A 26,032-nucleotide genomic window follows, 5' to 3' on the forward strand; every position below is an offset into this window, starting at 1 on the left:
TAGGCGAATTCCCACAGACAGGACGCAAACGACCAAGCGGAGGCAACGCCGCTGCATCCTGGTCGAGCAAAGCGGTGGCACTCCCACTTTCCTGTGGCCATTTCTGTCCGTAGTAGAAACCAGGGCTTTCCGCTTACCTTAAAAGTACGAGAGAGAATTTGACGAACTTTGTTTCTTCAGCAGCCAGAGATCCCCGCTGTCAATATTTCACTTCGCTGACTTCTCACGTCGGATCCATGCACGCCAAGTTTTTTCTTCTTCGTTGTCTCCCGAGAAAATCCAAAGGGAGTCTTGTTTGCCATCTGTCTGTGCTACGTCTGGTCTTTGAGACTTCTTCGAAAAAAGCAGAAGCGCTATTCCTTGCGCGTTGTGTTTCCAGTGACCCGCTTCTGAAAACTCTGATGGGAAAGATCCTGTCGTACCTTTTTCTGACAAGAACCATTCCCTCCTACCGTTGTCTTTGGCGGTTAAACTAGAGCATCTTTGCAGAGACTGTCCCATCATTGCGACCCAACCTTCACTGCAGTCTCACACCTGCCGGCTGTATATGCATGCGTATTTTAGCCTGAAGCAAATGAGACTTGCACCCGTGCAGTTGCAATGGCATCCAGGGACAAACAGAAGCATTGTCAACAGTTCTATATTCGACATGTTACCGCAGAGTAGTGGGTGACGGTACCTCGCTCGGATAGCCTATCTGGCTGAAAACGTATGATTATATCTGTGTTGCGCCACAGAGGCTGTGGTATGTGTGACGTATTTAGGCAGCTCACGCTACTTGCGTGTTGCGTGATTCCGAGAACACTGGAACGCGTGCCGTCGGAAACGAGCAACAGGTACTCGCAATGAAATCGTGCTAGTAGTGCCGTGTAGTCGCCTGAGCATCACTCGGCTAAAACGACTTCACGTGCGCAACACGTCACCGCAAGCGGTCTTAGCAAGCAGCAGTAGCGGGTGGTCTTTAGACAATCTGCCACATTAAGAAAAATGACATTTGCGGGTCGTGGAGGCAGCCTATACGACGACCGCTCTAGACTCTTCAGCAGATTGTGGTGTTTTTGTTTCCTTGCCGCGAGCCTGCGGGGGGCCGTTTGCGCGACCAGCAGCAGACAGTTCGCCGACACACACGCAAGTTTATTCAGTGTATGCTCCACCCCTCGCTCAGAAGGGCGGCCGGTCTCAGTTTGAAGAGATACTGAAGCCATCTCTGCAGTGTCGAGGAGGAAGGCATCGCGTACGATGGAATTTCGACAGCCTTTTAGGGAAGGCGGTATCCACTGCATCGCCAGCAAAGCCCAGAGTGCACAACAGACCGACTTCAATCGCCTCTACTTTCGCAGAAGTCACGTCATCTATCTGACGGATATCGCCTATCATGTACCACGGGTCAGCCTTATCACTGTTTTGGTCGGAACCGCAGGCCCTCCCACCCGACTCCGCAACTCAGTGGATCGGTGCCAAAAAACTCGCTCAGAGATATGGCCGAAACCCTGTACACGTTGAGCACCGAAAAGGCTTCTTTCCCATAAGCGTTTCGCGGGAGCTTCGCGTTTAACAAAATAGAAGTGATTGTGGGCTAACGGACGCGTGGGGAAGAGGGACAGTTCTTGCCACGGGCATGCGTACCACTACACAAAGTAAGGACTGCCAAGAATGGAAGACCCTACGCTGCCTTACTTTTCCAGCTCGTACGCGTGGTGTGCTTCAGGTCATCAACTCTGCTTTTCCGATCCGCGTTAAAATCCACTGATGCCGAGTCTCCCGACAGGAGTCTTGTCGGGGCCTGTGGCCGCAACGGTTGCACTCGACCAGCTGCTAGCTGTCGATCTCACTGTGGGTGGTGGACGCGCGAGGGAGTCTGACCCCGGATACTTTTTTCCATGTGAGTTGCCGAAATCCGTACGCCCTAGTGACTTCGCACGAGAAACGGGCTGTTCGCTCGCGAATGCAGCGTATTTCTCTCGCGAACGGCTTCAAACAGTAGACCATTCGAGAAGTGTACACAGCTTTCAACATCGCCGCGGCGACGATCGGGGAATTGCGGCGACTCTAAGCAAACTTTGCGGGTGAGTTGTTGTGCCATGCGTGCGTCGCAACCGAGAGGTCGGGAGAGTCGTGGTGGGGTGAATCGGATTCATGGCCCGGAGAAAGTCTTTCCCTTTTCCTTTCTGAGCAGCTTGATTGCCAGAGGACAAGAGTTCTGATGCACTTTAAGGAACCGCTTGTTTTGGAAGTTCGTAGTGGAAGCCGGTTTGGGCATTAGAGTCGGTTGTGGCTGCTCGCCCGCCCCAAATACCTCCGCATTACTCCGCTTGTGCACATACCTTCGACGAGCGTCTCTCCTCAGAAGGTTTTGCCACACTTTATTTTTTGACTCTTTCCATTGTGAGCAAATCTAGTTTGACTAACATCGGTGAAGCTGTAGGTTTTCTCTCTCCAGATCTGGCCATTTCAGCAGCATTCAAGGGGAGTGCAACCATGGCAGAGTAAGGATTTATCTGACCTGCAGTTTCCCAGTCGCTATGTGCCACCGCCCAAGTTCCTCCCGAGGGCCATTGCGTCTGTTGGAAAGTATCCCACCACTGTCTGTTTTTTCCATCACGAACGTATGTGCAGAAGCTACAGTTCTTGACAATCGCGTATTGTGTCTCGCGCAGCGGGAGCTGTTGCGTGTTGGCTTCCGTGTGCGCCCGGGTTTTCTGCTGGTCCAGCGTTCCCGTTTATTTGGCGTTCGTACGCGACGTTGGCGGGAAGCATCTTAAGTTTAACATGCGCTTTACGTGACATTCCATCTGCATTGACATGGACATTGACGTCGGCTGTAACCAGTAATCGTCATTTTCTTAGAGTTGTATGATGTTGTCCCGTGCATCTTTCTGGTAAAAACTTTCAGATTGGGAGCTGATGTCAAAACGGTTTCTTTGGCCTGTCTCGTATTCACTGCTCTTCTCAGAACTGAGCGAGGATATACAATGGACTTGCCGGAGGAGCCCCAGGTCCAGGTCGCCACCGATAGGCTGGCGGACCCCAGCCTACATCATTTAGTAGGGTGAGCCTGACGAACTGCAAAAATGCGTTGCTAGCGTCGTGAACGTCGGAACCTGTCACCACAGAAATGTGATGTCGTGGCTGCCGTGTTTCCTGCGCCTTATGCGGTGCTCAGACAAAAGCGGAGTGTTTGGAGTAAGATATTCAATGAGGGAATGTGGGTGGTGTGTTTTCCGTCCCGCCTTGTGTGCAGAGAGTCGAAACTGAACCCTGAAGACAAGCATGACCATGAAGGTGATTCCAAGGAGGGCGAAGCACATCTGGACAAGAAAAAGTGAGCTGCGAGATATGTCAACTTTTCAGACGGAGTATTCTTTTATGAAGATTTAGGCAGCCCCTAACAATGAACGCCACACTAGTAGGTGGTTGGTCTCGAGCGTTCCACGGGCACGCCGGAAGTCAGCAGAGTGATGCGGTTCCCGGGCATTTTTGTGTACACGGTGGCTGGCGTGTGCATATGTATAATCGGACGGTTCCATCCCGCTTGTGGATGAGTGGAAGCTATTTTCCTCTTTCGTGTCTGCATCGGAGCTGCGACCCCCCCGCGGCAACAGTTCGTCAGGGAACATACATAGCCCTGTCCACTGCGTGTGAGATGCTCCTCACATGATCGTATTCGAAGAGCGGCGGTTTGGGGCATATGTGTGTAGCAGGCGGTTTCCCTCAGCACCGGGTACACCAAGCGAGTTGCGTACAATCATTTGTGTTTTTTTCTCAGGATTCCGATGCCTGGAGCGGTGAGGTTAATAGGAGACCAGACGCTGGACGCCGAATTTCAGCAGAAAGTGTAAGTACATTTCGTATCCGTGCCGAATTCGGTTGCGTTAGTTAGCTAGAAACACACTAGTGAAAGTAGCAGGCTGTCGGAACGCTTGCCATCTCATGCGCTTACAGGGAACGGGTTTTTTATGATATAAGGAAAAGTAAAGCAGACAGCTTCGGCCTGTTGTAGGAATTGGTATACATATGCCACGACTGTGGCTTCCTGAACTGTTAAACCGTCGATACAGCAACTCAGGTGCACGACACGTGGCACGGCATCATGATTCTTCTCCGTTGATGTGTTCGCAGTTTTACGAAGAGCATGCCGTGTAGCCGCTGGACCGTGTAAGACCCATTTGTCGCGGACTGTGTTGTTTGCTATTCGCAGAGCTGAACGTGAGCAACGGCGGGCGTCTCAGATGTCTGCATGTTAATCTCCCGGCCGACCCCCCATCCAGGCTCGCCAGGGTGCTCTGTGTTTTTTCTCTTCTTTACTGATTTCTGTTCTCAAACGCTTGGTTAGTTGCGGTCGTTGTTGCAGAAGCTACGTTGCATGTTTCTGTAACCGAAAATCGGTACAAGGTGGTGCATACAGGAGGAGATCCGTGAGCAGTGAAGGGAATTTGAATCTCGAGTTGCTTCGTGGACGTCATATATTGACCATTATTGAGTAAATGTGTACCTTTTAATTAGTATTTTTCTTGTCATTTGCATGGAGGCACGTCTCCATGACATACGCAAACTCAGTTCGGATTTTCCACGTTCTGGTAGCACGGGCTTGGTCACGACCCCCCCGTTTCGAATGTTACCCTAGATGAAACACTGACCTTAAGTAATTACGTTGATGAAGGAGCAGACGATGATGGTGATTTAGGTTTCAGCAAACAGATTTCGAACACTGGAACTTGACACTGGGAGAAGCCGTCGATAGATTAGCCTTGCAATTATAAGAGCTGCGCAGGAGAATCGGACTTGTTCGCGTCACCAATATCTACACCCAACGACACAATATCTTCTACCGAAACGTAGGCACTTAAGATGCGGGAACAGGGTGCCTGTCTTCCTTAGTTGTTTGGAGAAGAAGGGTCAAGGCACACTGACTGACGTTTGACATCTGAGCACTACGAAGCATAGGCGTCTCCGGCGCGTACTTTCCTGCCATCACAGATGCTATACTGGTGCGGACCATGAATCGATCTCCTTCATTGTACCGATTCCGAGGCCACCATTGGGCATTCGGACCCATCACCTGCTGCCGTTGTGCGCGGAAACAGATCATAAACACACTGGCAGGCACAAATGTATTGCCACGCTTCCCTTTGTGGAGAATTTCAGTAACCTCAAACGGGGGGCCAGCCGGCCTCCACACAAGCCTTCGTTTACGGGAAATATCGGTGTTCTACCTACAGATCTTCGTTTACGAAAAATATCTGTATTCTATCTACAGAAAATTCTGAACGTCATAAGCGATACAAGATAGATGCAAATAATGGTGGTGCGTAAATCTGTGCTGTCCCGTTACAGTAGTACACTCGAAATGACAACCCATGGATGGCCCCGTTCTCATCTTGGTGTAAACTGAATACTCACTGACTGCGTATCAACACTTGAATATTGTGTCGATCAGTTAGAGTCCATGTCTCCGTCCAATTAGCCAAAACGACTACTGCGGAGTGATGCCTCACCATTTCTTGTCTGTGTGGATCGCTCCATATCTCACGGTCCCTTTATCCTGCTTCACATTAGCGTGATCAACGGTGGAGAGAAACCAGGGAGCAGTTTTGGACAGAGAACGACGCTGCACGGAATGCGTAACCACATCCCATTGCTCTGGCTGTTAGTGAAGAGCTAACAGTTCACTCGTGTGCTGGTTCAAATCTCTCGTATTAGGGGCATAACAGGACCTTGTTGAATGAAGCACACCGTTGACGGAGATGACGAAACTGAGGGTCGGAGCGTTCGTTGTTCTCTTTTCTGCACGTACATGAACTGGTGCTACGGCGGGCAATACACCATGGTTCCGTAGCTCAGCCGGTTAGAGCGTGTGGCTGTTAACCGCAAGGTCGCTGGTACGATCCCAGCCGGTACCGTACTGATGAAACGACGAAGTTTGGCATGTGGTTCTTTCGCTGTTCTGCCCATACGACTGAAGCCGCTACTTCATTGAATTTTTGGGCATGGTTCCGTAGCTCAGCCGGTTAGAGCGTGTGGCTGTTAACCACAAGGTCGCTGGTTCAATCCCAGCCGGTACCGAAATTATGTTAAAAATTAGAAAAATCCAGCAAATGTGCAATTCGCATTTCAGCACGTACATGAACTGGCGCTACGGCGGAGCAAAACACCATGGTTCCGTAGCTCAGCCGGTTAGAGCGTGTGGCTGTTAACCACAAGGTCGCTGGTTCGATCCCAGCCGGTACCGCAGCTTATTTCTTATCCCGCGAAATTTTTTTCCCATTCCTATTGTGGTTGTTCTTTCGATATTCTCTAGAATTCGTGTAGATGCAGAGTTTCTCCTGTGGCAACTTTATCGACACCCGCTAATTGGAGAATTGACGTTGCGGTGACAATGCTTCCATTGATGGCCTGCATGTCATTCGCTTACCGTTTGTACTCGTGCACACCAAAAAAATATCTATTGCCTCTATCGCTACCAGAGAGGGGGAAGGGGGGGGGGGGGTACTTTACGCTCTTGTTTCTTCGTTGACAGAGATAATTGGATGCCACAGCGCTTTCCTGTTGCCGCGTGTTAATGACCGTTTTCATTGAATCTATCTATATTTGGGAGATTTTGCGTGATGTCACACTGGCTGCCCCTGCCACCCATAAAGATCTGTCAGTTATTTTCACCATTATCACTGCTGTGGACAGAACTGCAATCTAATCGCGAATAACATTGATTCGTAGTGCCGAAACAAGACTTCCATGTTCCGTCTTCTTGCTCTGAGTCACCAGAAATACATTAGGGGTTGAAGACGGCCCGGGAGTGTACCTAAACCACACCAAGCAAGCGTCCTTAGTTGAGTTAAATCCCCGCATTTCCCTGTCCTTTATGAATTGTTCTGAGAGCATGAACAGCGACTCGATATGTAAAGGCGCCTGCGCGGAGGTACAGACAGGCTCGTAGCTTCGCCAGTTTGACGAACTACGCTTTCGAGCTGCAGATGTCACTTACGGTCCCGTTATTCGGCTGGATCGACTGCAGGGCAATATCTATGTCGTGCCGCCTGTAGCCAGAGGGTGAGCTAGTGACAATTCGTAGAGTCACACGCGCAAGTACGGCTTCTCTCCAGGGATACGGGGACACACCATTCTTGACCTCGGTTGTCTATCGACTTCCTGCACTGTGTGTCCAAGCATACCCACTGCCGGCATTATGAACATAAAGATTATAGCTAGACACCACGGGGAATTAGAACAGAATATCGAGTTCTTTGTCTGGAGGTTTGTTATGTTCCGTACAGTTGTAGGTAAAACGTACGTTAGAGGCTTAGACTAGCGATGGAGAACATTGTTTCATGCAATACCAATCAGGTAACCACTGAAGCTAATGTTCGCTACACATCTGCATCTGAGCGTTGAGTGCATCTGGGGCAGCACCTGTCAACAGGTATACCGCGAAAAGCATGCTGCGCGTGTTGATACCAAATGAGGCTCGTATACTTCATGGATCTTCTTTGCCTTGAATCGAGGCAGTGTGACGACTGCCTGGCGAGGAAAGGTGGGCAAAGTCGAAGGCGCGTGACCTGCGATAGGGATTACTCTATCTTATTGCTAGGTCTTGTAATATACACAGGGGACAGCCTTGGAATCCATTGATAATAATGCTTTGCATTTTCCCAGAGGTTCAAAACTACGTTTACATGACGGTGGATGGATGAATGAAAGAGGACTAAACATCCTCGACGGCAGTCGCCACAGGGCGAAGTCACGACAAAAAAATTACGCTTCTTCCTTGCTTGAAGAAAATGGTGCAAGCGTTTACCGAAGCCACAGTTGGCAAAAATGGACACACAAGTAAAGTAGAATGTTCCATAAACTACTCTTTTGGGAAATGGTTGAAAAGAACAAAGGTCGGATTGTGGCACGTTCACACTGCCGCTCCTAGCGTAGGAAGGCGAAACGACGGAGTTACAAACGCTCTCCGTTACATTTTCCCTGATCTGGACATAGACATAAACTAATCCCGAAAGCCGTCCTTGTCTCTCGATTCCCGTTTTGGTCAACGATAGCAGTCGCTGCAGTCCTGCATCTCCTATTTTCGCGTTAGCAAGCAATTTAGACGAAACATAGATACTCGCTGAACTTCTTGTATCATCCCGCAGATGAAGACTTTATTCCGTGCCGCATTCGCAAGGGAAGACGTGTGTGTATACACCCCTGCACGTCAGAATAAGCCCGCGGGGCAACGCGGAATAGAGGCATCGCTGCACATTCGGCATCGTGAGGTTGCCGGCACAGCTTCTGAATCGCAGGTATCCCACGGAAGCTTTTCTTGTCCCGCGCGCCTTCGCTGTGTTGCTCACTAAGGCTGAAGATCTTCAACTTTCCCTGTTAGAAGCCATCACTACATTGCAGCCGCCGTGAAATGGGCACGCGGCAGTACGCGAAGGTACACCACAAAACCTGCCTGATCAACCCTGGTTGTACCTCCTCAGGAAAAAAAGGAGGAATTTCGGTACCATGACACATAGAGTCCCAAATCACATGCTTCCTGGCCGGCTGCAGATACCCTTTATATTAAAACTGAACGACATCCCTATCACGTTTAAGCATTGCGCGGAGCCCAAGAGCGACAATGTCCTCATTATGAACGAAAAAAGAAAATTCGTCGAAGGTAACAAACTGATCTTTGTTTGCATCCAGAATCCAACAGAGCGTACAAATGTCGTCGGGTTTTACGCTCCACTGGGTATCCGGATCTGTCCTATAATACCGCGACTTCTCTCCCACTGCAGGCAACCCAATGCCTGTGCTGACGGCTCTTCCACGATCATCAGAGACTGTCCACACGGTCGCTTCCTCTGCTATGGTACGTGCCTCCGCCATAGACAGTCGACCGTCCCCATCCCGATCGAAATAGGCAAACATCCAAGACGCTCCAAGGTGGTGCAATTCGGATTCCAGGACTCCTATCAGCTCCAAAAGATCATAGAGCTCGTCACCGTCCTTATCGCCCCTAGAAATCCGAGCGTCAAACCCTTTTTCGCTTAAAGCACGGAACGTAAATAGTTCTTGTATCCTCCTTCGCCGTGCTTCATCGGTGGCCACAGAGGGGCCGTTTGCGCGCTCCACACGCTCAAGTCTTTCCAGATGCTCCGCCACTTCGTGTTCGGCCTCGGCATACTGCTGCTGCAACACAGAACGTATCGCCAGCTTTACCTCGTGGCGACTCAACCTGCCAGGTGTAGTCCTCGAAGAGGGATTTTTGTACGTCCGTTTTCCATGTGCAGACGGGAAACCAGCTGTGAAAATATCCGAAAAATTAGCAGTCGCCCGATCATCTCCGTCACGATGCTTCATGCTCATTGCAAGAAGCGCCGCTTGGCCAAGACTTTTAGCGTGGACAGAAAGGAGGAGCGCGGCAAACTCACCCAAATGGAGAACGCCATCGCCATCCTCGTCAAACAGTCCAACGATTTCGGCCACAAATGCGCGATCGTAAGACGATGCTACCGACAACCAGTGGCCCGACGAAAGAGTAGAGATATTGTCCTCTGGAGAGGATATCTCTTTGAGGAGCGCGTTCAGCATGCGAACGGCTTCGCGCACATCAATTACACCATCCTGGTTCTTGTCCACTTTGCCAAAGAAAAAGAAAACTGGGCTCGCTTCCTGGTGGTGATCTGTGCCGGGACCATCGCTGCCTACCAGAACTGACGCAAGCGAAACGCCACATTCTCCAGCGAGTGAACGCCCGGCGAATTCACAGCTTCCCTGACCAAGAAACAGTCCGGAAGAGGCTGTACTTCCCTGTCTTCCGAGCGTTGCACGAGCTGAATGGCTCTGCGTCTCTGACGATCCTTCCTGGGGAGAGAGCTTCTCGTTCATAGTGAAGTGAGGGAAACAGGGCCCTCCGAAACCACAGCTTTCGATGGAACCGCCTTTCTCCACTCGCTTTGGTTTTTCGGAAAGTTTTTCAACTCCCTGGGAAGGAGTTGAAAGATGAACCAGGTTCTCCCGACCAAGAACCGGGGTGTTCACTGAAGTTGAGCAAAGCGCCACCTGTTCGAAGCCGGGAGAGCCGAAGAAACAAGAGGAAAAAAGGAGAAGTGGCGTGAACAGGAGACGTGACAAGGATGGCGTTGCCTTCATGGTGAAACGGGACGAGGAATTGAGTGAAGAGGAGGACGAAGAACAACGTCGACACTTGAACGTCGCAGGGCGGCCAGTTACTGTGCAACGGCAAAAACGACGCAGAAGAGCTTTGGAATGCCGCATTCCGCGCACTTTCGGACGACGACGGAAAACGGTGGTTGAAGGCAAACAAGAACGCTTCTCAAGCTCAGAAGCCGTTTTGCACGGGTAGTAAGGCGTCAAGTGGCAAGACAGGAGCCACTCAACATCTGAAGTATCCACTGGAGAACACTGCAGGGGACCCACTTTGAGGGAAGTAAACTCTGCGAAATCGAAAAACCGAGTGAACCGCACGATGGGGAAACCGCGTGCAACGGCATGAGTACACATATCAGAGAGTTAGTCTGGAGGCGCTGCCATAGCCTCTCTGCAATTTGCTGTGCACAAGAGTCAGAAGCACACGTGTCCTGTCGCTGCCCGTAAATCCAAATTTTGTCTCTTTGCCCCAGGAATCGTACTTTCTGAAGGAAAACCGAGCTCTTTACCCATTACTTGCGCTTGTTCCCAGGGGGGGCGGCGATTCGTGCTGCCGTATGGCCCGACGAGGTTACACCGCACACTCAACCCTGAAGCCAGCCAGAAAAAATGAATGGCATTCGCGACAGCGCGTCACGATTTACATCCCACCGACGCTCGACAGCGCAGACCTCCAGAGCAGTCGAATCGCACGGGGACTTGTTTGGTATAGTTTAGCGTGCAGACGGCGTCCACGTCGCGACCAGCGACGCTGACGCAGCTCGGAGCACTTGTGGCGGCACACAGGCTGCAAAACGGCGAAGCCTGCACGTGTGTTGACACAGGTTTCACAGCTCATGGAAAACACTCCGCTAAGTGTGACACGTGGGAAAAATCCAGGACAGGTAAAACACAGCTTTGTGTGCGTCGTGGACGTGTCCGGTAGGTGTGCCACGTACCACGCGCACGTGAGCGAGGAAGGAGCATCGGCCAAGTACAACTACACAGATTGCCCAAGCCGGCTCGGGTTTCTTGAGCAAATTCTGGCTAAAAAGTTTGGGGACCTACGTTTCTAGTGGAAAATGTCACAAACGCTTGACGTTCTCTTCGCCGAAGAATTGGGAGGCAAGATGACGGAAGTGACTACAGCAATCCGCTCTGCCATTCCGCGATATACCCCTGGACGAGTCTGCGGCGTGTATGAGACGAAGATCCTGCGAGAGCGGAATCAGGGTCGCTGTGTGCGGGCGAGCATCGAAAACACGTTGGCGCCAAAAGCTGTGTGGCGGGAAGGGGTAGCTAGCGCCGCATGGTAGAGCCTCCAGCGCAAAACGGCGCGCCACAGGAGATAGCTATCGACGTTAAGCTGCTGGAAGCTCTAGGCGGGGAGGCATCGGCGAGTCTAGAGCGCAGGACGGCCGGAGAAGAGCTCTCTGCCTCTGTGCGGAAATGGCGACCCTCGTGCACCTTTCCAAACCGGAACATTCGGCCTACACAAGGAAAGGCGATATTTGCAGCTCCTCCCAAGCACACCGGATGTGTCCTTTGTGTGGCATTGTTTCCTGATTCCCCGGACAGGCGTTCGGCCCGTCCTTCCCATTTACCCCTTTTTTGCGCGGTTCTGCCGCCTTTTTTCATCGATGCGTCGATATACCGAGGCCGGTCACCGGGGCTACGTTACTCTGTTTCGATTCTCACGGTAGAGCAGGCCTCGACGTTCTCTTTTGTTCGTGTCATCTCCTCTAACTCCCAGTGAACGATATGATTTGACATGGCCATATGCTGTTTCCGGGGGCGGCGTTAGAAGCGTTTTCCCCCTTTTCTGTGCCACCTCTATTTTCTCTCGTGGTGCTCTTCTACGCATGCAAGGTCCGCTGACCCCCTAGTCATTCTGCCTTAGCCCCGAAATAAGGCCTTTTCCCTCTCTGTGAACGTTGTTTTCTGTGGTCAATCGTCGGAACCGACGGTATCTCTCGGTCGTCCAAGCAGGCGTTACTGCCCAGATTGGTCGTCTCTGAACCGGGGGTGAACTGCGAGCCTTGTGTCGCCGTTGGAAACTCGAATCCGGCGCTAGTGTGTCTTGTACGACATAAAACGCCACCGACATTTACATGCTTTCCGTGAATGTCGGTATATTTCAGAGTCCAGCACACAAACGCGCCTGTCCGCATGCCAGGCCCAAGCACTAGGTTTCCGTGATTCCTGAGAGTCTCGGAGACTCTGACCACTCCCATCGGAACACGACCTATGCGGCACGGGCTAGTCCATACCGAGCCTCTCACCTCCTGGGTTCGCTCCGCTTCTCCCACATCCTTCGCTCAGTCAACCTCATCCTCTCCCTACCAACTTCCGCAGTTTCCAGCACAATGCGGCCTCGAGTGTCGGCAAATACAGCTACGGTCCTCGGGACCGGTTTGCTGCTTTGCCTGGAGGGAACATCCTTCTTTTCCATGTCTCCTCTTTCTAGCCTTCCCTCCGTCTTACCTGCGCAAGGCTTAAACGCAAACCAAAGGCTCCAGCAAGGTGTGATGACTCAAGCAGGGAACGGGATTCAAAGCGCTGATGACGACGTAGTTGCTCCCATCTTCCCTGTTAGCGAATGCACGTATCCAGCAGAAAACAACTTCGAAAAAGTAAGAACGGCTTTGCGGAAAAGCGACACCACATACGTAACAGCACTTTTTTGTAACCGTGCAATGTTTTTTATCTATATCTATCTATCTACCTGCGTATCTATCTGTCTATCTATATCTATATCTATATATATGTGTATACGCATATCTGCGCCTATCCGTCTGTCTGTCCTCGTAAGTTCTTCTACTTGATTCGCCGTGTACGGCACTGAACGTAGTGATATAGGTCATTTCTGATACCTTATCTCTGTGCTCCTTAATTCACTACCCGGAGGGTTCCCTGTGTGTATTTGCACTTCTGCACAAGTGTACCTGCGTGCAAAGATAGACACGTGCACGTTGGGTGCATGTGCCTGTATCAGCGGTTCGTCTCCCGAGTCACGGAGGATTCCCTGCACTGTGTACACGTTGCCGCTCCTTCGGATGGTGACCGTGGGTAGCTCGGCGTTTCCCCCCATCAGGGCGGCTCTTCATGCGTGTTTTTCCACAGATAATCACAACAGCCCGTCTCACAGCTTTCCTAGAGAAAGCCGCACCTGGCTTTTCGTACAGAGGAGTGACTCATCCCAGTGAAGCCGCAGCGCAGATCCACAAGGACATCTCTTGCGCAGTTCAGGCAGACAGCAGATTCGCGAGCTTCTGCAATTCCAACGGTAACAATCCGACAAAGGAGGGAACGAAGGTTGGAAGCAGCGAAGAAAACGAAGAGGGAGAGGGAAGCGGAAAATGATCATCGGGAAAGAAGTAGATAACAGAGGGAGACAGGAAAGGCCGCTGGCAACGCGAAGCATTGCATTTTTTTCGGCAGTGCGGCTGTAATCTGGTAGTTAAGCGGGAACGACGACACTGAGAAAACCAGATTGTACCCTGCTGCGTGTCTGAGTTAAGAGACCGTGAAGCACAAGTGGGTGAAAAAAGAACGGCATGCGTGTCTGATGCAGTATCGGAGCAGTGCTTCGCACCCTTTACAGCGGTTCTGCGTGCTGTGGGGCTTTCCACAGAATACACGGCAGGGCGGTTTAGAGAAGAACCTGTATTTGGCTCAGACTTTGCGTTTTTCTGGAACTATTGGGAACTCGTCAGCCGAACAATACCTCGTGTTGAGAATGGTAGTTACTGTCCCCACTCCTCTTTCAGACATCTGGGTGATGTAGTGCTTGCGGTTGGGCGACGTCTGCGTGTACGCCTCAGAAAAATACTCGAACGAAGAGAACGCGTTTGTCAACGCTTCCGAGTGTGCGGCGTTTCTGGCCCACGTCTTTGTGCATACGAACTCCTTTCTGCAGTTCGAGGAAGCTTCGAACAGCAGGTAAGCGTTTTGCTTTTCCCCGACAGAGAGTGTCATCCCCGTCTTTCATCTTCCATTTCTGGTGTGTGTCTCCACATCCTGTCTTTGCGTGGAATCGTCGCATGAATTGTGAGAGACGGCAACACGGCTCGTGGGAAACCTTTTTTATCGGAAAAACGAAAAGCCCACGCACACGCTCTTTTCGTGCTGGTGATGTCTCTGCTGTACACACATGGCGTGTCCTCCCGAGAGTCACAACTCTGCCTGTCGTGGGGTACGCTCTCTCGTAGTCCGTCTTATGATCCTGAACGAGAATAGCAAGCGGTGTCGAAAAGCAGGCGCCGCAGGCTACGAACTGCATGCATGCCCATCTTTTCTGGCGTACAGATTCACCACTCTTGCGGGATGTAGTGGCTCGTAGAGAGGATAGGTTTTCTTCAGTTGCTGTGCCCGTGTGAACTCTGTTGCACATGTCGGGGCGTTCTTTTCGTGACTCGTATGATGCACGTTTCAACTGGGCGTTTTTGGTGGATGGCCGTCGCCGAGTCCTGATGCCGGCATTGCTCTGGGTGGGTCCGGATCATTCTTTGTGAAGTGCGGTTCCCTTACAATTTTCTTCAGGGAATGCCGCGACTCTGACAAATACCCCTGTGGGCCCTCTACCGCTTCGTACCATGGCCGAGGAGCGCTCAAGGTGCGCCTCTAAATTACGCTTGTCTAACCATTCGCCATTCCCCGGGGTTTTGTGACCTGCCGGGCGAGTACAATGAAGCTTCGGCTTGTGTATCTGCGTCACATGTGTATCTCACGTGTAACGTAAACAGTCGCGCGTGCCTCTGCTGGAAAGGTTGCAAGGATTAGCACACTACGGCGATACAGTCGGTGCATCACTTTTTGGAAATGAAGAGTTCCGGTTTGGTGTCGAGGCAGTGATATGTGTGATGACGCCTGGATGGTGGATTGTGAGACCGGAATACAGCGGTCCTCTCCCTTGCGTGGCTGTGTTCTTTAGGGTCTTTTGTTTTTCTCGTTTAAAGTGGGGACCATCCAGGAAGGGTGAGGTGGGTGAAGTTTGCGTTTCGTTTGGCGCTTTGCGTGCCAGGTCCGCGGCAACGAGGAATACGGCCGACTGAGTGATTATTTGTTCGAAGATTCCGCAAAGCTTCTGATGCATCCGAGTCTCATTGAGCCCCAAGGCGTCAGCGGCTGGGTTGCCGCTCTGTGGAAGTGGATGGAGCAACGTCCGTAAGTGTCATGCGGTGCCTCTGCACGTGAAGCGAGGGGGGTCTGTGGCAATCGGGAACTTAGCGTCGAGACCGGTCCGTGCTTTACATTGTGTGCCTTTGTGTTTTCCGTCTTCGTCGCCTGGGGCGGTCTCTTTCGGAAAGTAAGCTGGTTGCTCTTCCTCGCGGCTGTCTGCGACCCGCTCAGATCGCGTTACCAGTGACGCGTCGTTATGTGTTCCTCTTTTGTTTGTACGAAGTGGCCAGTTCTCTGGTCTTTTGTGCTTCGCTCAGCTACGGTCTGAACTGCCCGGAAACTCTCTTGGGATCAGGCAAGGCGTCGTGCCACGATGCCATGCTGAATCAAGACGTGTCTCCGGAGTTTACCATGGAAGCGTTGAAGGATAACGATGGGGAGAAGCTAACAAAAGGACTGAGTGGATTCGGTCTCACGATCAACATCCTGGCGGGAGAGTCCGTCGCGTGCTGTCCGTCTGCTCTCAAGTCGGCGGTGGGAACCGTTCCCAAGCCGGTTCTTGTCGCGGCTGGTGCATCGCCCGCTGAGCGCGCGAGAGAAGAAGCCTCGCAAGATCTTTTATTGAAGCTTGCAGTGCGAGGCAGCGGGTTGGATGCAGGTGCATTGACACCCGAGGAGTTGAAGCAGCTTCTTACTCACCAGGGAACGGGCCAAGGTAGTGCCGGCCCGCAGACAACTGAACATTCAGAAGAGTCCGGGTTGCAGGATTCGGAAGCAGGACAGGAAGGCACACACGAGAAACAGAAGATGCAAAATCCTCAAGGTGAACCGGGTACGACGCCTTTCAAAAGGGCTTTTCTCTGTCGTGGCGCTTGAATGCTTCTCGCCAAAGGGAAGGTGCATGGCGTTCGAGGCTGCGACACTGCACTGCGTATCTGGGCGTTTTGCGGGGTAGCACTTCAGCTGACCTTCCGCAAATCTTCAGACGGGCCGTCGCTAGACGTAACTGTTGTACACCGCGTTCACAGTTGACGCTCTTTCCAATTCAAGTAACCTGCGGTGGTGTGCGACGCTCCTTGAGCCCGTATGGAGTTGTGTTTATGTACCCAGGAGACAATAAACACTAGGAACAGTGACATGGGTGCGACGCTGCTTGCATATGCTCATGGCGTTTACCTCGTAGATCATGTGGTGCGCGTATTTAGCTCGTCGAGGGGGGATGGCAACTTCCCGTCGTAGGTAGGGAAGAAACAAATGACGCAGGGACTGTAAAAGTCCGTGGCGTTTGGGTTTCTCCACTCTGGATTGTCCCTTCTGGACTTCCGCGTTTATGGAATGCTCGAACTACGTCGCTTTCCTTGTTTTTTCCTTCAGCTCCACTTGGGACTCAACAACGTGAGCAGCAACTGTTTGATCAGATCATGAGTGCCCCCGCTCCGCCTCCGGCTGCTAACGAAGTTCCCACGCGACCTAAGAGCGACGTCTTTCTCCAGACGACAGACTCGCTCTCGCTTCCATCTGCTCCATCGGCTGTTGCTCGCTTTGTCATGCCCCCAAAAAACATATTTCCCGGTGGCAACTCCGCAGCGCAAAGCCCTCTGTCTGCGGCGGCGGCCACGTCGGCCTTCCTTGACTTCCTTGCCCATGTTTTGTATCCTCATCCCACTCCCAATGGCACAGGCGAGGCTGTTCCGCTGCCCAGCAGCACTGTACCCCCAACTCCCTTTCCCTTGCCAGGGGACGGGAGTCGGCTCTGCACAGCGCGAGGCGTCCTCTCAGCCAGGGCGGCAGAGTCGAGTGCGGCAGATACTGACGCCGCCGGAGCAGCCACAGCGACTGACACGTTTTGCCTGTCAGTTATTCGTGGATGTCCCGTGATGTTCCCGCCGAGCGCCGCAGAAATAAGCGCAGATCAGGTTGATGAAGAGACGGCGAATGTAGTGAAGGCAGCTGCTGCGAGAAATGCAGCTGCGACGATGGGTGCCGATGGAGAAAAATGCAGTTTCACGTGTGTCGAGGCTTCCAATAACGCCGTCGAGAATGCAACAAACAGCGGAGCTGTTGGCAGCGGCAAAGATGCGACGGAAAACGACGCATTGTCCGCCAAGGCACATGCAGAGGCAGTTGCAGCCATGAAGAAGGAAGAATTTGAATCAAAGAGCTTTGAATATCTGCCAAAAGCTGGTGTTCTCTGTGGTTACACGTGTGTTTCCGTTTCGTAGAGAGGGAACGGACTGGTGCACAGTTTTCCGTACGCATGAACTGGCGGGAGTCTTCGTTCCTGGAAAGGCGAAGCGTCTACCCTTGACGATATGGTAGAAAGAAAGAAAGCAGGAAGTCCTCTGTGATTGGACGATAACGTGAGAGACATCACAGCAACCATGGGATGCAGGTCTGCGGCCGGAAAAGGGTGATGCACTGGAGGGTTAAGGGCGTGCTTGCGATAAGATTATGCAGGGACATGATTTTGCGCGACGGGACATGAAACAAGCAGTGGCAGACTTTGGGCCCCGGTGCTCGGATCAAGGGAACAATGCTTCTGTTTCGTGCAGCTCTCTGGGCTCTTCACGAAGACGACGTGTCGGATAATGGTCAACATAGAAGCTTGGCACCACCGATGCGGTCCGGGATGTAGGAAGTCGCTTAACGAAAGAGCGGCCAACCGAACAAGAGGAGTTTGTGTTTGTGGCGGGCTGTGAGACGGTTACTGTACATGGACTACCATCCCACTTATACGGAACAGAATTCAAATGAAAAGGCGATGACGCCGTCACCACCTTTTATTTATCGAGAGATGCTCTTGTTTTGAACAGAGAGAGGGAGTGTTTCCTTGCCTTAATTGCGTTGTACGGGAGTACCAACTGCCCGCTTAGCGTACGTGGGTTAACTGCGCTCTCAGCAGAAAGTTGCACAGGATGTAGCCATAGCCTATGTGTTCGTATTCAAATTGTGTATCCTGGCTACGCTGAGAAGGTCGTGCTGTTATCGCGGCAGATTCAGGGGAGGCCAACTCATGTGACACTCCCCATGTTGCTGTGAAGAACGGGGCTTCGGATATGGGTGATCTGGTGTCCATGTGTGGTGTCATTCTTGCTTGTTGGGTGCAACGTCGTTTCTGAGTATGACAAAAGTGCCTGGGGGCCCTCGGAGACGTTTACCGTTGCCCCGGTATACGAATCTTCAACTGTTGGCCTGCTAAGAAAACGCGCGGCAAAATGCTTGTGGGGGAAACACGTGGGTTCCCTGTTGGGGGACACCTCGACGGCAGCACCCACAGGACTACGCTGATGTCTCGACTAGAAACTGCCGTAATTTGCGTCTCCACAGTAGTGTTAATGGCTACCTCCTGGTCGCAGCTTACGTTGCTCTATTCTGTAGCGGTACACCATAGCCATTTTCATGTAGCGCCGATATGCCGTGGAAGTGACCAGTGCTGCCAAGATATTGGTGGAAGGTGAGACAGGTAATCAAACAGAAGCTGTAGGAACCCTGTCCAGGCATTCTGACGTCACAATGAGGATTTTTGAAACCCACGTGCATCGGTGACTTGTGTCGGGCAAAGTAGGTACTGTACTCGTCTTGTCGTCATAAAGGCTTTACCGAGTAGTGTTCGCAAACAAGCCTTCAATCATTATGGTTGCTCTAGTCAGAGTATAGTCAAAACAAGATCAAGACCGGCGCGTATTGGGGTATAGGCTAGTCAGCTACGAAGAGGAATATCTTCTCTGTTTGCGTTAAGGGGTCGTGTCGTTCTAGTCCCCCGAAGAAACTACATATCGCAGTAGCTTCGCTTAGGAAGAGAAAAAAGAGCCCTTCCCTTAGCATCGCATATTCTACACGACTCTTCTATGGAACTTCCATAAACCTGAATACTGTAGTGCATGTTTCGAGGATAATTCCGCATAAAAGTCAGCCTACCATGCGCGGCAAATAGGCTCGCGACACGCGCTCGTTCCACTGGTTTCGCTGGACACGTAGTCAAGGGAACACCAGTGGATCCGGGCACCTCTGGCGCGTCGCCGCGGGGTACGAGAGTATTGAGTTTCCTACATCGACAGTGGTTTCGAGCTTTTATTTGGCTGCATGCTGGCTTGGGAGTTTTCCTGGATGCCCGTATGGCAAGCGTCTACGCTGTTTTCCTTCATGCATCCCAGCGACGCAAGCTTGCAAAACATGACCGAGCCACGGTCCGTGTGTGTGTCATTTCTGCACCCGCTTGAGTGGTCACTGAATGTGTTGCCGGATGATTAACAGGAACCAGTGATGTGAGGAGCTAGCTTGCATGTGAACGCTTCTGATCCGATTTCTGCACAGCTATCTCTGGTGGTAGGTGGGTACTGGGTATCCATCCAGATCACGCATTGCTGGTATTCTGGTACTAGCACATCCACTATATAGCTGTTGCTCGTGAAGTAGCGCGTATTCTGTCCCCCCCTTGCATCTTTTTCAAGAACCATGGTGGATGTGGGCCGGGAACTCGTCCAAGTGGAGGAGACGCGGAGGAAAGTGGAGAAGGAATTGGAGGAGATTAGGGATCTGGAGAAACGTATTCGAAATAGGCAGTTACAGTATTCAGCCCGACGAAGGAAGTCAGAAGATGAAAAAAGTATGGACGAGACGGGGACGAATCGTGGTAGGCTGCTGACTGAGGCTTTAAGTCTGTACGAAGGCGGCGACGTGCGTTTTGATCAAAGCCTGTTGGCTGATGTATTCAGAGATTCCGAGATACCAATTTCACAAAGTGCCATCAGTGCCCTTTTCCGGTGGCTAGACACGACAGGTGACAACAACGATGGAGACGCTAGGCATTTTCATACACAGACATTGAAAGCGACCTTAGCGGTCATGAGTAGCCTCCGAAAGCAAAAATGGGTGGAACTGGTGAAGCTGCAGAAACATGTCCGTGATTCGTTACCTTCCCGAGACGACAACGGGGATGAACCCATCGAGAAACGAAATCGGCTCCTGAACCATATTGACGAGTACCTCGTTATCCTGGAGAGATTACGACGCCTGCATTGGAAGGAAATTGAATACCTGGACAATTTAGGCCTGCAGTTGCAGAGTGGAACTTTCTCTCATGACAAGCCGCTCCAGGACTACATGCATAAGACTCTCCTCAACCGTGGAAAGACGTACAGTGGTAGATACGGATTCCACAATCGGAGTATTTCAGTCGTGGATCAGCTCCGTCGGTACTACGTCGATCTTCGAGCGAGTCAGCATACTAAAAACAATGTGAGACTCTGGGAGGACCTGAGACTTGCGGTTTCAGCGTACGACGGGTATAAAGCCTTCACCAACACTGAAGAGCTGGAAAATGGCGTAGCCGCCGGGCTGTGGCCCGTACACGCACTACCGCTCTTTTTATACTGAAGCCATTTGGGTGTGATGAAAAGTTCATTTGGCTGGGCAAATGAGCGGCGCTGTGACGCTGCTACGTTTGACTTCATGTGGCAGTGCATCCGCCATTCCGCAGCATCTATACAGTATTTGTGCGGCATATGCTGATTATGCGTATCGACAACCGTCTTGCGTTGTAGGCGGCAGAAGTGAATGACGTGCCAGCGTCCACCGAAAACTTGGAAGTGGCTGCAAACCTTATAACGGATATATATATATATATATATATATATATAAGAAGCTTGGGGATGTCGGCACACACGGTTGATCGACGGGAGGAGGGTGGAGAAAGCGGAAGGAGTTATAGCTCGCGTGTCCTTTCCGTGATTTTGCATAGTACAACCTGATAATGTAGTTGCGCCTGTAGCGCGTACATAGAAACACTTACAACGAAAGCGCGTAATACCGACCGCTGAGGCATAACGTAACCCTCTCTCCGCAGGCTTTGAGAGTTTACCTGCACGGCAGTAGCAGCTGCCTTCGCGCATAATGGTATGTTGCAGAGAAATAATCCGGTGTGCCATATAGATACTGAGCTGCTGACAACGATATAGACACCGGCAGTGTACAAAAGGCGCTGTAGAGTCATTTGATTCTAGTCAGCATGTGTGAACAGTAGCGCACCCGGATGTTGAGGCGACGTCTGGGGACACATAGGACCCACACGGTCCCCTCTAGCTGTTGTGCAACGCCCGCCAAATATGCGACAACCAAACGCTACAAAACAGTAGCACGTAAGCCGCAACCGAGAAGCACTTTCAGCCGCGATGGCAAGTCCATATCTGACTGTATACGCCTCAGCTAGTGCGCCTGCTGTTAGATATAACTTTTATCCCCTCGCCTCCACCACGGCTCGAAAGGGAGACAAATATCTCCTTTCCAGTCGGTCCGTTCAGTTCGCGGACATACGGGGTCTAAAAACGAGGCTTTTGTCGCATAGCTAAAATGATGTACCCTAAAAACCCAGATACCGCTCTGGACCCCGGCAGTTCGCATCGAGGGTCATGCCGGTCACGAGGCGACGACAAATAGTGAACAACGGACAATCGCTTGACTACCTTCGGCGGACGTATTGGTAGTACGCTCTGGCTCCCGCGCACACTTCCGATTTTCTCTGAAAAACACTATTGGGGACAGTACCAACAGGATCTACGACGAGGGTTGTGATACTACAGGTCATCTGTAGTACCGTGACCAACATCCCAGCATGCGATGAGCGGTGCGCTCGAAAGACACTGGCCTGTTAACTGGCCGTTTTTTATCGCCTTCATCTGTGCGTCGCCGGATCGCTCAAGCCATGGGAACGTTTCTCCCAGGTTAGCCTGTATAACACAGAGAAAGGTACAACTTTGGTCGGGTGCTGAATGCTTTGTCGTGGCTTTCGAGACTTTCCTCGCTAATTCGACGACTCGAACCCAAAGTACCAAGGACGGCAAGCAGCCGGCGAATTGAATGTTTATGTCATACTCTCTGTGTGGCGTGTGCGAAGCCAGTACAAAAAGTATCGCTCCATGGTTGAACGGTGAGCATATACGATTGGAAGCTTCAGGCGAGAATCAATACTTTCGAAGGACACGAAGCTCCATGCAACTGTTCTGTGAGGGATCTTGATGTGTGTGGGATCCGTGTGCGTGTTTGTGTGCAGCAGTAGCGCCCGCAAGCAGGTGTCTGTGGCTGACTGAAATCTCGCGGCTGCGTTGTAGAATGCACATGTGTCTGAGTCATACATTGTGATTCTTGCCTCAGCATCGCGTACAGTGGTTTTCCGGAGAAAGGGGTGCCCGAACCGAGCCGCAGGTTCAAGGATTGTGATGCGTGATGGGGGATTCATCAGAGGAGCTAGCGAAGGTGGAAAAGGAGAGAAGAAAGGTGGAAAAAGAATTGGCAGATATCAGGAGGATAGAAGATAGCATTCGAGAAAGGCAGATAGAGTATCTGGCACCCCGCAGTAAATCAGACGATGAGAAGAGAATAGAAGAGGTAGTACTGAACAGTGGCCGACTTCTCACGGACGCACTAAGTTTATACGGGGGTGAAAAGGTGAATTTTGACCAAAACCGTGTCACTGGAGAATTCAAACACTCCGAAAGGGCCATAACGAAGGAGGCCATCAATACCCTTTTCCGATGGTTAGACAAAGCGGACAAGGAAGGAGTTAAGGAGACTTCTAAAAATCTGAATAATATACGGGGAACCTTGGCTGTCATGAGCGGCCTCAGGAAACACAAATGGGTCGAGTTGGCGGAGCATCAGCAGCAAATTCGCGATTCGCGTCCGGAGAAAGGCGAACTCGAAGTACCCATCGAGGAGAGAAACAAATTCCTTAAACACGTTGACGATTACCTCGTCATCCTTGAGAGACTGCGGCGCCTGCATTGGAAGGAAGTTGAATATCTGGATGACTTCGGTCTCCAGCTACAGGATGGCGGGTTCCCTGATGATGATGCCTTGCAGGACTACATGTATACAACACTACTCGACCGCATAAAGACATACAATGGCCGTTACGGATTCCATAACCGAAGTATCGCGTTGCTTGACCATTATCGACGGTATTATATCGACTTGCGTGCTGCCCCTCGCTCTGACGCCAATGAAAAAGCATGGGAAGAGCTGCGCCTCATGACTTCCGCATTTGATGAATACAAATCCTTCATCTTCAACGAAGAGCTGGAGAAGGGCGTGACGGCAGGCATGTGGCCAGAGCATGCGGTCCCGTTATTCCTGTACTAGCCACGTGAACAACAGATACTTCGTCACAGTCCATGGAGGTTGGTGCCAAGCGTTGCTCTTTCATGAGCGGCCGTCACGTATGATGAACAAACGTGCTAGTAGCCCCTACTTCATTTACGGTGACTACATGGCCGTCACAGGGGCGCTTCTTTTCTCCCTCATGTGACTGCTCCCGTCAGCAACCACCCGACTCAGTGAATGCATGCCTTGTTGAAAGACGTCAGTTGTGTCTTACAACACAACGGTCGCATTTCATTACTGGCGTGAATAGTACGAGACAAATACAAGTACGTGCCTAAGTGGATACACCGGAGCCGTGGCATAGTGCTTCCGGTCTTCTCTCCCCTCACGGGCGACCTGCTGACAGGACTGATCACTGCTTTGGCACCTCGGAGAGTTTCACCGGAAACAGGTTCAGCTTATGCCACTAGAAAGAGCGTGTCACAGCGATGGTGTATGGATACACGAATACCTCCGTTTCTAACGGATGGTGCATGCCTCACATAGAAACGACGCCATGGTTTGTGTCATACAGAACACAGATTTATACAGGATCAGCATTTTTACCCCAAACGCATAGCTAAGCCGGCTATTTTCCGGCAGGTATGGGAGGATACAAGAGAACACACTACCGTCTGTCGTCAGTTGAGTTATCGATCAACATGCCTGGTCAAAGTGAGCGTGCTCGACATTTATTATATCAGCAGAGTAATCAAATTGCCAGACGGCGGTTTCGGATTATTGTTGAGAACTTTTCTCCAAATAACAGGCCCCAACACCTACGTTCCTACTCCCCCGATACGCAACTTCATTTTCACATCGCACAGCTGGGTAGATCAAGGGGCTGTTCACCGTCATTGCTTATACAATTCATCTTGATTAGCCATGGACAGTGATTGAAAGTATTCATGCGAACACGAAGTCATGTATGCTGTTTTGGAAGCTTTTTTTTCATACGTAGTTGAATGCAAGAGATACGCTCACCTTGGTTTGGATAGAGACCCCAGGACATGCTTACAAATACACCGCTAATCTAAAGTCCTGCGGACTGTCACCATCACGTTTCAACCATACAGCCATCAACAGGATACTCACACTATCGTATGCGGTTATTATCAATCTCTGTTTCTCGGTTCATGGATCGTGCGGTGCCTGGACAGCTAATATTTTCATATGTCTATTTCCACGTTTTCCTGGCACTTTTGATTCGTAGCTGCCATGTGTTTGAGACGGGGACTGCGTTAAATTGTCAACTGCTTGCGAACGTTTCGCTTTTGCCAGTGCGCCTGGGGTGTCGAGCGGCTTCCTTCCTTCCTTCATTTTCAACAGACGAGAACGCCTGAATTGTGTTTTTGACCACAGACTGAAAAAAAGCAGTTTCATTAAATCACCGCACACCCTCGATGCTACTTTTCAGATGTAAACGGACTTGGCCCTTTGAAACAGCTGCGAGCTACAATGTGTGCTTCCCGGGGGATCACTTAGAAAGGCAGCAGAGTACCCCGATCTTTTCCCTTTGCCACAGTCTTCCATTTTGAAACCGATGGCTCCAAATTCGAGCATCTTTTTCCATGCAGAGCTTTGCCTACACCAGTTTGCAAAAACGCCGAATTCGCGCGCATTGCAGCTGTCGTGCTCTTCATCATCGTCCCGCTCTGGGCGGGGCATGCCCCTCCCGTTTCTGCACTACGCGATTAGACGTGCTTCTCTGCCTATGTCTTCAGCGGTTGTCAGATGCACGCGAAAGACACTATCGTCCTCTTTGTCGTGTTCTTCTTGTGTCACTTTTACGATCCACACTCGCTCATACTCATCCTGTAGAGTCCTGCCTATCTGCAAATTGTCAGGCCTAAGGACAAACCAGGACACTCTGCCCAACAAACAACAGGCTGTCCGCGACTTGGCTTCCTGTTCTTGTGCCCCCAAGGAATCCATCACTGGTTTCACGCCAGTTTTCAGCCTTCATACAAAGAAGACTTGCTCGAGGCCCACGCAAATTCTCACATTCGGTGGCTGCTCCTTGACGTGCCCGTCTACGGGCCTGAATCCTCGAAGTGCTCAACGGCGGGCAAACCAAAACCTCTGCGTGGGGTCTGATGAAGCGTCTACCAGGACAAGCTTCCAAAAGAGAGGAGGAATGCCTGGGGGGTTGATGTTTTTTCGGTGTAGCGTAGCGCGGCGGGGGGTATTTGCCAACTTTCTTCGATCGACAGGAAAGAAGGATGATGAGTGTCCCAGTGAAAAAGAACAGACGAGACAACCGTTTTCCTTCCTCAAGCCTCTGCTTCACACGACACAGGTCCTGCCTCCCTGTTTTCCGCCTCCACAGGAGTCACCTCTCCCCGCCATCTTGTTGCCAGCGGAACCATCACCAAATGAGCGGCTACGGGGTTGTCACGGTAATCCTGGGCACAAAAATGCAGATGCAGTCTTCAGACACATTGACGCAAACAACGATGGATTCGTCTCCAAGGAAGAATTTCAGATTTGGTACAGCGCTCACACCCTTCCACACCTTCCTGGGGATTTCCCCAAGTCGCCAGAGTTTCCACCAGATGAAAAAGACAACCCACGTGTCACGCTTGATGATTACAAGAGCCCGCCAGGTACAACAGCGAAAATTCCCAGACAAGGAGACTCACGTGTGGACAATCGT

At 51.3% G+C, this 26,032-nt stretch overlaps 5 protein-coding genes and 3 non-coding genes across 8 annotated transcripts; 7 read left to right on the forward strand and 1 right to left on the reverse strand.

The window, feature by feature from the left end:
- Positions 1-2,478: 2,478 nt before the first annotated feature.
- Positions 2,479-4,244, forward strand: NCLIV_000725 (putative DHHC zinc finger domain-containing protein; the record flags this gene model as incomplete). Its single annotated transcript, XM_003879564.1, has 5 exons — positions 2,479-2,486; positions 2,954-3,049; positions 3,242-3,322; positions 3,767-3,835; positions 4,199-4,244. The coding sequence occupies 5 exons, from the start codon at positions 2,479-2,481 to the stop codon at positions 4,242-4,244; spliced, it is 300 nt and encodes a 99-aa protein (XP_003879613.1).
- Positions 4,245-5,826: 1,582 nt separating this feature from the next.
- On the forward strand, positions 5,827-5,900 carry NCLIV_t010001. Its single transcript has one exon. It is a non-coding gene; the product is annotated as a tRNA-Asn (tRNA).
- An 89-nt stretch (positions 5,901-5,989) lies between these two features.
- NCLIV_t010002 lies at positions 5,990-6,063 on the forward strand. The gene has a single exon. It is a non-coding gene; the product is annotated as a tRNA-Asn (tRNA).
- A 92-nt stretch (positions 6,064-6,155) lies between these two features.
- NCLIV_t010003 lies at positions 6,156-6,229 on the forward strand. The gene has a single exon. It is a non-coding gene; the product is annotated as a tRNA-Asn (tRNA).
- A 2,318-nt stretch (positions 6,230-8,547) lies between these two features.
- On the reverse strand, positions 8,548-9,858 carry NCLIV_000730 (putative EF hand domain-containing protein; the record flags this gene model as incomplete). Its single annotated transcript, XM_003879565.1, has 1 exon — positions 8,548-9,858. One exon carries the CDS (start codon positions 9,856-9,858, stop codon positions 8,548-8,550), a length of 1,311 nt encoding a protein of 436 aa, XP_003879614.1.
- A 2,627-nt stretch (positions 9,859-12,485) lies between these two features.
- Positions 12,486-17,462, forward strand: NCLIV_000740 (class I chitinase, related; the record flags this gene model as incomplete). Its single annotated transcript, XM_003879566.1, has 7 exons — positions 12,486-12,752; positions 13,243-13,405; positions 13,944-14,061; positions 14,662-14,734; positions 15,143-15,285; positions 15,558-16,072; positions 16,615-17,462. 7 exons carry the CDS (start codon positions 12,486-12,488, stop codon positions 17,460-17,462), a joined length of 2,127 nt encoding a protein of 708 aa, XP_003879615.1.
- Positions 17,463-19,695: 2,233 nt separating this feature from the next.
- Positions 19,696-20,616, forward strand: NCLIV_000750 (conserved hypothetical protein; the record flags this gene model as incomplete). The annotated part of the gene is made up of 1 exon (XM_003879567.1): positions 19,696-20,616. One exon carries the CDS (start codon positions 19,696-19,698, stop codon positions 20,614-20,616), a length of 921 nt encoding a protein of 306 aa, XP_003879616.1.
- A 1,845-nt stretch (positions 20,617-22,461) lies between these two features.
- Positions 22,462-23,376, forward strand: NCLIV_000760 (conserved hypothetical protein; the record flags this gene model as incomplete). Its single annotated transcript, XM_003879568.1, has 1 exon — positions 22,462-23,376. One exon carries the CDS (start codon positions 22,462-22,464, stop codon positions 23,374-23,376), a length of 915 nt encoding a protein of 304 aa, XP_003879617.1.
- Positions 23,377-26,032: the final 2,656 nt, after the last annotated feature.

The sequence above is a fragment of the Neospora caninum genome, chromosome Ia, assembly GCF_000208865.1.
Source record: "Neospora caninum Liverpool complete genome, chromosome Ia".
Taxonomy (NCBI): Eukaryota; Apicomplexa; class Conoidasida; order Eucoccidiorida; family Sarcocystidae; genus Neospora; species Neospora caninum.